The sequence below is a fragment of the Scomber japonicus genome, chromosome 2, assembly GCF_027409825.1.
Source record: "Scomber japonicus isolate fScoJap1 chromosome 2, fScoJap1.pri, whole genome shotgun sequence".
NCBI lineage: Eukaryota > Metazoa > Chordata > Actinopteri > Scombriformes > Scombridae > Scomber > Scomber japonicus.
In genome coordinates this window covers 13,436,757-13,449,133 of record NC_070579.1, presented here as the reverse complement: position 1 = coordinate 13,449,133, position 12,377 = coordinate 13,436,757, and the positions used below count along the sequence as shown (strand labels likewise).

At 41.1% G+C, this 12,377-nt stretch overlaps 1 protein-coding gene across 1 annotated transcript in view; it reads right to left on the bottom strand.

Moving 5' to 3' along the window:
* The window catches only part of LOC128380002 (protein kinase C beta type-like), a 32,082-nt gene extending 20,534 nt beyond the window's left edge, over positions 1 to 11,548 (bottom strand). The window contains exons 1-2 of the mRNA XM_053339661.1: positions 10,971 to 11,548; positions 10,351 to 10,382 (exon numbers count right to left, since the gene is read on the bottom strand). Of these exons, the coding sequence (XP_053195636.1) occupies positions 10,351 to 10,382; positions 10,971 to 11,134 (196 nt within the window). The 5' untranslated portion in view covers positions 11,135 to 11,548. The remainder of the gene's footprint in view (positions 1 to 10,350; positions 10,383 to 10,970) is intronic.
* Positions 11,549 to 12,377: the final 829 nt, after the last annotated feature.

Sequence of the window (12,377 nt, the reverse complement as noted above, 5' to 3'; positions counted from 1 at the left end):
GTGTGTGTATGTTTATGTGTGTGTGTGTGGGCAGAAAGGGATGGGGGCACAGCTGGGTTTGAGGCGATGTGAGGGGGTGGAGGATTCATTTGTGTGTTTGCAGTGTGTCAGAACGACAGAAACAGAACTGGAGCAACAGAAAACCGTAAAAAAAAATGTACAAAAAATGCCGACACTTTAGCTTTTTGTTTCTTGTAAATCTACTCTATCACTCGTGCCCGCGTGCCCACACACACGCACTACTGAAAGACAGGCCTAGTGACCTGCTGAGGAGGTCTTCGCTCTGTTGCCTAGCAACCAGGCTGAGCCCGACAGTCGAGTCCACAAACGGCGGCCCTTTTTGTCTGATTGACGACGTTGGCGGCAAATGAGAGCGGATCCAAAAGAAAAAAAAAATCCTGCACTGATCTGCCAGGACGACAGCGGGTCGACACTGTCGCATCCACGGGAGCTACAGGAAGTTCCTCCATCCTGGACTGAATCATTTTCAATGAAATATTTGTTTGTGCCCTAGTAATTTTCATATATGCGCACTAATAATAAATTGCGTGAGTGTGTGTGTGTGTGTGTGTGTAGCTCAGCAGCAGTAAATAAACAGATAAATGCTCATCGTGAAAAGGAACTGGCACTCGGGTCTGTGATTTTTTTAAAGCATCCAATAGGTGTCCAACCCATGGCTTAGTAAAGGAAATATCAGGCTGAACAAATTTGAAAAAATATCTAACAGTGATTATTTTGACTGATATTGTGATGTGATTGACGATATTATAGGGACACAGAAGGAATTCTCATTCTCATTGAAAAACATATCAACATGATTATGATGTGATTTTTGGATATTTTTGGATTTATACCAAACAAAGATGTTTTCTTAAGTCTGTAGTATAAGATGTGTAGGCTGGATGTCTCTGCAGCACGACAATATTTAATTTAAAATGGTAATTTGACACATTTCAAATATTGTGCCTCCTGTGATTTGAAAATTGCAGTGGTCAATATTGCGATTTCGATAAAGTTTCAATTATTTGTTCAGCCCTGCTGTGAGTGTTTGTTTTAGATTTGCTACTAAAGACAGTCTGAGTATATATGCACGTTAATACTTTACATGTCAAACTAGTCCAGGCTATACAATGTTAGCGAGCTAAAATGATGCTATTAATTATTTTTCAGCAGCCTTAGTTGTTCATAAGCAGCTGGATGATTGATTATTGATTTTCCCTGGATCAAAACATCTTACATCACAGCGCGCTCTTTAAATTGAAGTGAAGGCAACATCAGCAGAGAGTTAATACGACGAGGAGCACTCACATGATTGGCTGAGTGCTGATGCTAGGATTGTGTTTGAGGCTGATTTATAGTAGGTCTCTTTACACGTTTCATATGTGTCGCTCAGCAGAAACTTGACAGTCATGTGACGTTTCCAATTCATGCTTTGGCAACAGGTTTCCGTCATCTCCATGGTAACCAGGTGCTATGCTCCAGCCAGCTTGTCTAGTTACATTACATCATCCTGACTGGGACTAACTGAACAAGGATATTACAAGCTATCTTAAATTAGAGGCCAAAATACAAATGAGGAAATTCAGCGAAAACTTTGATCTCCATGGCGACACAATATGACTGTGTCCACAACATGAAAGACTGCCCTGGTAGCTGAAGGGTTACAACACATGTCAAATATCTACAACGCCTCTAAATCGAATCCAGCAAGGGTTGTACTCACTTCTCTCTTTCCCCAAAAAATTATAAAAAATGTGTCATTTCTGTCGAGAAACCAACCACAAATCAGACTTCAGGGATACAGATTATATTTTTTTTACTGCAACTGCACATAGTTAAATTAATTGTTTGACATTTCAGGAAATATTTTGATTCGTTTTCTTGCCAGAGTTTGATGAAAACATTAAGACTGCTCTCATGTTTGTACTGTAAATATGATGATCAGCTTAGCTTAGCTTAGCATAGCTTAGCATAAAGACTAGAAACTAGGGGAAACACTTAACCTGCCTCAGTCATCCTTCGTCCTATCACCATCTTACATATGTTTGATATATCGCGATAGGACCAGTGACGTACCAGGGATTCTTTACTGCTGACTTAACTACAACAACAAGACTCCAGGAAGTTACTGGTCCCATCTGTTTGGTTGCCAAGGAATACTTCCCTTTAACAACACATTTCTTTTTCGACTTAAAATCACTATTTAATTAGTAGTTAGCGCTTCGGAGAGGGGCCAGACTAGCTGTGTCACCTTGCTACCTGTCATTGTGTCAAGCTAAGCTGTAACCCAACCAACCCAACTACATGTTTAACCTATAGAAATGAGTCTTATCAATCGTCACATGTAACTCTCGGAAAGAAAAGGATATATCTGTACGTGTATTTCCTGAAATGTCAAACTGAAATCACAAGACACACTGTCACCTTTATATGGGCATTCACAGATAGCAGCAAGTGAAACCAAAAGTTTAAAACATAAAATAAATAGCAGGACTCTTTTCCAGAGCAGATATAAATGCTGCTGCAGATAAAACATTTCAGTAGGACTTTAAACCTGATAAGCCTTCTGTGTTTTAATCTAATCTAATATAGTGGAAAGTAAACTGTACCAATGAGAAGCACTGGCTAACTGTACACTACATAACACCGACAGTATTCATGGAGTGACCTGAGTCTGCTGCATTCACACTGGGGATGAATAGCAAGTAAAAATCCTGATTTAATCAATGTCAAAACAAATAGCTGTCAATTTATATTAGCAGAGCTGAAGCATTTAGTCAATTAGGTAATTGACTGAAATGAACTGTTCATTCCCTGAGGTAATCTTCAGGTAAAAATGTCCAATATTAATTGATTTCAATTTCCTTGTACATACAATGACAATAAAGACTATTCTTATTCTTATTTAAACTATTCAATCAAAGTGTACTTTACTGCATTTATATAATATTAGGAGATCTCTTTGGGTTGTGGGAAATTACTATATGATGTGCAGCTTTAAAAAAGATCATATATTCATCAGTATTGTTAGTTGCAGGCCTACAAATCAGTGAACTGATAATCCCTCTATCTCTAATGCAGTGTTTTTATAATATATTAATATACTTCTAATCATATTAATCCTCAAACGCTGGTTCCTATCTTTTGTTCATTTTTATCCTCATCTTCCACAGTCATTTGTCTAGTCTTCCTCGCTGATGAACATCCAGTGACGCACGCTGACGTCTGCCGTTTTCAGAGTACTGACACTTGAAAAATCTGTGGACTGAATTACTGTGGAGGAGCTTCGGCGACTCTGTGGCCGGCAGTAACGAGTATGTGTTGCCACAGTCACGATGTCACAAATGTACTTTGTAATCAATACCTTAGACTCGCTTGTCTGTCATCCGATCAATAACAAAGATACTATTTCAACTGCTAATCAGTCAGTGATTAAATTTCAACTGTTGCCTTTGTGTAATCAGAACAACAGTACTTTAAACTGGGTGAATAATCATTTGTTAAGATTATATAGGGAGAGAGAGAGAGGGAGGGTGCAACGTGAAGCAAAAGCTGATATGAGACCATCTGCAGTTCAATGATGTGCGGCTTAATAACTAGGCCACCAGGAGACCATATAAATATATTTTTAAATATTTCTCCCACAAAAGAAACCAACTAAAATACCAACAGAGATGAAACTAACAGCAATAACTTGGTGCAGCTCTGAATTTCCTAAAAACAGAAGTTCTTCTCTTTTTAGCTACTTGAGATTGTAACAGCTGTGTTAGAAGCACAGGAGGAAGGATACTAACATTAACATCTGCACCATCTTATTCCTGTTATCAGTAATCTTTAAAAAAAAAAAAAAAAAAAAGAGAGAGAGAGAGATTTTATCTGTCAACAGCCGGTAAAAAGTCAGCGGGCTGTGAACTGGCTATATCAGTGAAAATCACAGGCTTCCTCGGAAAGAAAAAAAAAAAAGAAATGTCTTGCTTCAGTCAACTTTTGGTGGAGATGTAAAACATCAAACCTGCAGCTGCACAATAAGAACATCAGCGAAGACAGTGATTGAAGTCATTAGAAAGAGCTGAAGCAGGTGACAGATGATGGGTAAAAGCCTCTATCATGGTACCGAATATGTGATTTAATATAATACTGAATACATGTGATCGAATTTACGGCAAAAATCAGTAGTAATTCTAAAAAGAGACAGACAGGAGTTCATGTTTTTGGCTAATCCAGTGAATAAATTAGCTGCTAATTCAAAGTAAATCATCACAGTGTGACTCAGTGACTTGTAGTATTGCTCACAAAGGCCTCATCCACTTAAATAAATAAATACAACAGTCACCACTGTATTGGTACGGCAACATCTGTGATTGTAGACACATTTTTATCACCTCGCCACAGTGTCAAACCGACCTACGAGCGGCTGCTTTTTAGGAATCCGTCCAATCCCATTTGTGTTTTCAGGAATCCCTTTTCCTGCAGTAACTGATGTCTAAACAAATCCAAAGTCTCCTCCGTGTTGTTCTTTATTCTGAGCGTCTGACTTTAAAAACATCAGATAACATGCAGCAGTTTCATTGGGACTCAGGTTTGTTTGACTTCTTGGTGCAATTGTTTTAAGCTTTGAGATCTCCAACGACATCTGGGGCGATTATTTAACGGTGGGAACGGGATCTGACCTTGAAGCAGCTACAAGGCATACTCTGAAAGTTTAAACAATTACACAGCTTCTGTAGCCACGTGGGCTTTGCAATCTGAGGTGCGGATGAGTGAAAGCAACAGTTGTTAGCAGGAGCAACTAACAATTATTTTTATAAATCGATTCATCTGTCATTCATTTTCACGATTAATCGGTTAGTTGTTTGGTCTATAAAATGTCTAAAAATGTTGACGGCTGTCTCCCAAAGCCCCGGATGACATCCTCAAATGTCTTTTCTGTACTGGCCAACAGTCCACAACTCAAACATATTCAATTTCTTGTCACAGAAACCAGAAAATACTCAAGATTGAGAAGCTGAAACCATCGAATTTGTGCAGTTTTTTGAATGATGTGGCATTAAACAACATAGATTTTGGGAAGGAAGTTAAGTTTTTTAGTGATCCATTTTGGTTTAATTGCTTCCTTTTTCCGTGTGAAAAGAAACCAAACCAGATATACTAACTCATCCACTGACCCAAACCAAAGCAATGCAACTACAAGTATGAAAACATTTGCCGCCGCTCTGATGTAAAGATAACACGCTGAAGCAATAGGTCTTTTTACAAGGAAAACATTTTGACATGCCACAGGTTTAAATAATGAAATGAATGATGGCTGAAGTCCATTTAGCTGCTTCAGTTTCAGGACACTTGACTAGAACAGAGATCTTGTTGATGTTATTGTGATTTTCATAATATCATAAGCCAAAATGTCCACTGTTAAAAAGGCCGACATACAAGTAGATACAAGATAACCAATAACTTGTTTCTTGATTAAATACATTTTTTTTTCAGCATCATTTTTACTCTAAGCACAATATTTTTATAAAATGTTGTATTTAGAAGAGAGTTGTCTTTAATGTGGTAAAACACTAGATTTTAACTTTCAAAATCTTCAAACTTTAACTGATCTAATAAGGCCCCAAAAAGCCATTTTAAAACAGCCAGTCCAAACTCCAATGAGACATGTGAATCTGTTTTTAGCAGGAAATTACATGAGGGCAACTTCCTCTTTTTGCTGTCAGTGTGGAGCAGGTGCACACACACACACACACACACATACACACGCACACACACACACACACACACAAACACACACACACAAATGAACAGTAATAAAAGAAAAAGGTGAAGGCAGGACAGACAGAAGAGACGTCTTTACCTGCAGAACAGGTATTCAAACACACCCACAATGCACAGAAGATACCTTTGTCACACTAACACACACTCTTTATGAAACACACATTTCCCTACACGTCAGAACAAGTCTGCACCACATGTCTGACATTCCTCCAGACCAACAGGACAATGTTGACGATTTGTGCTCCACCCATTCAGTTTCTACAGCATCTAACACCGTTCTCATTCCTCCATTTTCTTTCCTTCTTTTCATGCTGTTTTCACCACCTCTTCTTAACTTTTCTCTTGCTTTTAAGAAAACAGAATGACTCTACAAGTAGGCATCAAAATGTTAAATAAACATGTTTCCTTGCGGTTAAAAGATATCACAGTTAAAACTTGTCTCCATTTAGTTGAAGAGTGACTTTTTAGACTTCCAGCTTACATTTTACTTTTAATTCAACTACATTTACATTCCTATATTTGAAATGTGAAGCAAGTCTTAACTATATGCTGAGATATAATCATTTAAATACTGTAAAAACATCATACATTATGTCACCTGGACATCTAGAAAACCTCTTAATTTTCAACAAGTTCAGTCCAGTTTTATCCCAAACATGTTCAAACAATCTTTCTACCTAACTTGAGAGTCAGGTCAAATTAAAGAAACATATAATCCAGTAACTATGTCTGTAACTATGTCTGGACATGTCTAAAATGAGCTGTTCTTCACAGTGTTTTTAACAGTAATGCGTACTAATTCAGTGATTTGCAGTCAGCCAGTACTTTCATGTGAATCAGTATAGAAATAAGTCATTTAAATGCTGTTGAAACATCAGTTAAAGTTAGTAACCAGGTTCTTTTTTATTTCTGCGTCATGCCAAATATTTGGTTCATCCCACATGACGTTACAGGACACAATACAGCCAGCCATCTCCAAGTGACACATAAACAAAGCTAAAAGAGAGGCATCAATCATGGCGTTATGTACACAGAAACATAGTGTTTATGTGCACTTTTCAAATAAAGTGCACAGGCAGAGAGACACAATGCTTGTGCTACTTTTTAAATCTATCTGGTAATGCTTTTTCATCTTCTCTCTCAGGCTTTCTCCAGGCACTTCTGGATTTATCTGACCTGCACGGTTTCCAATAAAAAGGACAAAAGCACAAAAAAATGGAAGTAGTCTCTTTTTTTAATCGTAGACATACAGTCCAGATTCAATACAAAGTCTATTAAACTCATATTTGAACCAAATTCAATCAATTTTTAACCTACGACAGATGTTTACAGACAGCCTGACATGAAGTTGGAAGATTTAATCTGAAATCACAAATCTTTTAGGTCGCTTTGATATGAGAATGACACGTCACAAGCGACCTTTTGACCCGTACAATTCAATCCTTATCTGTTTCTGTACTGTACTGATCTAAACCTAGTGTCTACAGCACATTTCAAATGAGTCAGACTCACAAGCTCTGTTTAACTTTCACCCAGGGAGCCTCGATCTGATCTGGAGGTTTCCAAACTTTTGTCTCAAATGTTTGTCTTGAACGAAGCTTCAACAGCACTTAATCATCTGTATTTCAGAGTGAAACACCTCTTAATCAAACATTGAAAGGCTGTAATTTAAATGCTTTGGAAACAACTGATATATGTGACCAAGGAGTCCAAAACAGCTCCATTTTTCTTCCAAATTGAACCCATTTTTCATGTCCACACTTTAAGTTAATTGCAAAATGACTTTTTTATGCAGCAGTTTCAGTGAGACCATCGATTTACAACATCACAAGGGACCTCCTGACTTGTTCACACAATCTTTACAAATTCCTGTTTACTAATCTGCAACTAATCTCTCGAATTAAAATCCAATAAAAGGTTTTAGATCCATACGTGAACATTACTCACAAATTGCTCTTCATCATTTTCTAACTGCCGTGCACTAGTATGTTGATTTGCTGATTTCCTGGCACCAGATTTTAAGCTTAATTTAATTGTTTTACTTAAAGGGTGATTTTAATTCTAAGCGTCTTTAATGCTCCATCCATCCTTCCTTCCTTCTCTCTCTGGAAAGCATGAGCAGTTTGTGGCTTGAAATGTACAATAACGGAGCTTTGAAAGTCCTCCCATCACACAAAGCTTGCAAAATGCCTCCCCCGATTCCGGGATGCCTATGGGATCATGATTATGTTATTTGATCACACAGACACTCATCGGTGAGTCACGATAGCCTGATATTGCTATTTGACATCATTCAGCCTGAACCAAATACATATAATAAAAGACTCTGACTCGGCAAAAGTGGGAAACAGAGTAAAATTCCCCAAAACACACATTTAGGCAGCTCTATTTATGACAACTAATGTAATATTTTTTCACTTTCATTCAACTGAGCTTCCCCTGAAACTGTGTGGAGCTCCCCAGGAGAGGCCCGCCTCCCACTCTGAGAACCTCTGTGCTGTACAAATAAAGTCATTTGTTGTAGTAGTAGTAGTAGTAGTTGTAGTAGTAGTATAAAAGATATCTACATGTGTAAATATACAGACTGGTGACAAATTAAAAAGGCAAAACCAACATAAAGTGTCTCCGTCTTTAACTTGATTGAGGTCTGGTGACTTCATTTTCATACTCAAACTATTCAGAGACCCCTCGTTGAAGACACCACTCCCATTAGGATAGAAAGGTTTCATCATAGGATAAAAGGTGATCAATCAGAACAACTTTGTATTGATTTGCAGTCACTCTTCTCTCTAAAAGGAGACAAGTGGGCTCAATCTATGCCAGTAAAAGTCCTCCCACAGCATATTAGAGCCACTAAATCCCCTCACTGTAGGGGTCAAGCATTCAAACCTGTACTAGCTTTCCCTTTAATGTGTCTCCCATCTGTATTTAAAATCTATATGTAGAGTCTGAAAAGTAAATTACCTTTTACCCATGCTAATCCTAATTAATTGAGATCAAATGTAACTAAACTTAGCCCAATTTATGATCTCATTTAGCTCTGTGACAGCTGAGCAAACTCCATACAGTACATGTGGTTGAAAGCTCTGCAATAAATCTAAGTAAATGGACTTTGATTTACAATTATTAGATACAGTGTTGTCTTGTTTTATCCATCAAGCCTTCATATCTTTCTGTCCTCTTAAATCAATGCCTTCTCAAACATTGAGGTAAAGATTAGAGTTGATTGATCGGGCCTCTCATCACACCCTCAGCGTGAGAATTGATCACTGATTAATAACGTCACGAACAATCTCGTGACCCGCTTGTTACATAAAACAGCTTGTCAATAAATTTAACAGTTATCAGTTTTCAGTTAGCCGCTTGGAAACTCGCCACGAAACCCGATCTGACGACAGCTCCACCTGTGCAAAAGGCTCTGATTGGTCTGTGTTGTCTAAACTGTGTATGTGTGTGTGTGTGTGTGTGTGTGTGTATTGGTGCATGCATTATCAGCTCAGGGTAATTTACCGCACACTAGATCACTGTAGTCCAGGAGGACGCTGCAGCATACACACACACACTAACACACATAAACTGTTCATTTTCTCTACCCACCACCTCTCTCCCCCCCTCTCTCCGATGCATTTCCTGTGTAACCACCAATAACGCTGACGAGCCTCCGACAGACGGAGGGGACTACAGAATTACACACCTTTGCACAACTCTTCCTTGTCAGTCAATGAAGCCTTGAAGAAAGAGCAGAAACATTTGGGGGAATTCTGGCCTTGCACTAGGTTGGTCAGATCACATCACATGACACGACCAGATGAGAGGAGGTGGGTGTCTGAGATGGATGGGTGAAGGAGGAGGAAGTGATACCACAAGTGAAAAAAAAACCCCTCAATATTCAGCAGCAGTTCATGTTGCGTGCATGTGATTGAGGGGTGTCACTATGTATGCAGTAGAAAAAAAGAAAAGAGAAAAAAAAAGGTGGGGGGGCAGGAGGGGAGGAATGGGGAGAGGGGGGGGCTGTTTATGAAACCTTTCTGTGCAGATGTCTGTGTCTAGACACCCACTTACCAGCCGCCCACCCACAGACACACATCATCACCCACCCACACACACACACACATACATACAGACACGCAAACACACGCAAACCCACCATTTTACAACTCCAATCTGATGTGTTTGAGAAAAAGTGACTTCCTGGTCTCTCTTCCTCCTCCTCCTCCTCCTCCTCCTCCTCCTCTATCTCTCCTTGGCCAAAACCTAGACATCTCAACTTTCACCACTCCGACGACTCTTCTACTCTTACATCTCAAACACACACACCGTCTCCTCCTCCTCCTCCTGTGAGCCTCCCCAGGAGTATTCTCACTCTCATTTATCACTGTTGGCAAGCACCTGTCCTTGCTTTGAGTTTGACACCTGCCTGCCAACACCAACAAGCCGTCAACAAAAGAGCCAACAGGTCATTTCTGACAGCAGACCTGAAGACACACACACACACACACACACTCACACACACAAACACTCCCACACACCCACAACCATATGCAGCAGAAGGATTTGTGAATGAGCCGCTGCTCTTACCTTGGCACTGGAATCCCTGTTTCCCAAAGCCCCTGTGGACAGAAGACAGAAAGACATGGATGTGAATTTTTTGGGAGAGGGTGGGAGGGGGGATTCACACACACTGATAAATGACGCATGCACACACATATATCTCACATGAACACACACACACACATAGAGATCAACACACACACACACACACAGCTGCAGCAACAGTGGGGCCCTGTGTGTCTGCAGCTGCATTCCTCCACCAGACCTCCAGTTTCAGAGCTGATGGGTGTCGGGTCGATGCAGTAAACGCCGAGCAGCTCTGCGGCTGCCGACACAGCTCATCCCCGCTGGGGTACTGTCGCATTGTTGGGGGGGGGGGCAGGACCGGAGTGGTGGGGGGGCAGGACCAGAGTGGGGGGTGGGGGGTAGGGGGTAGGGAAGATGTCGCATCGCGGTGTTTTTTGGTTGTTGTTCTTTTGGACGATGACAATGAATGAAACACTGCGGTGCGTGAAGGAGGCCGAGCAGCAAGTGAGGCACCTGTGTCCTTTCACCCCCCCCCCCCTCCTCCCACCACCACCAACACCAACACCACCAACACCACCACCCTCTCACACGCACACATACACACAAGCGCGCACGCTCACCAGATGAAGTCCGTGCAGTGGCTGCAGAAGGTGGGCTGCTTGAAGAAGCGCGCGATGAACTTGTGGTTCTTCACCTCGTGCACGTTCTTCTGGCGGAGGGCTCCCTGTCGGGCGAAGCCGCGCGCGCTCTCCGGTACGTCTCCGTCGCTGTTGGGGTCAGCCATCTTAACGAGGAAACGGCGGCGGCGGTCCGAGAGCAACGAAAAAGGGGGCTGAGGACAGCCGCGAAAGGGAGAGAGAGAGAGAGAGAGGGAGAGACGACGGAGGCAGCGGGGGAGAGCGAGTCACGGTGCAGGTGCCTCCTCCTCCTCCTCTCCGCCCCGCTGGCCGCCTCGGTGTCGCTCGTGCTGCCGGTGTTTTGTCGGTCTGCGTCCAGCTCGCGCTCAAGCTGCTGCTGCTGCTGCTTCTTCCGGCGGGTCCCCGTGCCGCGCGCCCTGCTTCCCTGTTCTCACCAATGTGTTGCTGCTTCAATACAACTCTCTCTCTCTCTCTCTCTCTCTCTCTCTCTCTCTCTCTCTCTCCCTCTATCTGCCTGCCTCTCTCTGTCTGTCTCTTTCTATCTCTATCTCTCTCACACTCTCTCTCTCTATCTGTCTGTCTTTCTGTTCCCCCCCTCTCTCATTCTGAATCTCTCAATTCAGATGTCCTCTACTGGCATGGGGAAACAGATGTTTACAAAGTGTACAGATGAGCAGGGGCGCTGCCAGGGATTTTGGGTCCCCTTGGAAGGGGGGGGGCTTGTTTGGGGAATATGTTAATTGGATGGTTAATTTCGCCCCCAAAAAACAAGAAAAATAAATGGTTTGTTTAATGAGTACAATGTAAATAAAATTTTACTTTAATGTCTATCAATAATGAACCTAACCTATCTTCTAATAACACGGGCCCTTAGAATCGTCCTTTCTCCCACTTACCCTTCAGATGAGTAAAAATAACTACTAATAACTATTAGGCTATATTAAACATTAAAACAAATAAGTGAGAACTATATAGACACTGCAACTTTTTCTTGCATTTAAAGATATGTATTCTCTCTGTGTACATTAAGTATGTCTATGTACAGGAATCAGCACCATGCAGGAGTACACCGGTGATTGACAGTCTCGTTTCCATTAAGGAAGTTCCAGGTGAAATTTAGGATTTGGGATTTTTACAGGAACGTCCTCTCAATCGGTCCTCTCAGCCATTATGTCTCCATTTCAGATTAGGACCTTGAAACGACCCACGGACTCTGTAGGTGACATAATCATTCTGCAAGTTTTTCGGTCATCCTGTTCTTCTGCTGGGTTTATTTTGGCATTTTTTGTTGACGACACATGTTCCACTTTGAGTACACTCAATCAGCACCGAGTCAACCTCAAGCCCCACCCCGGAATTTTTCAGGGGTCAAATGAAGTAAAAGTTATT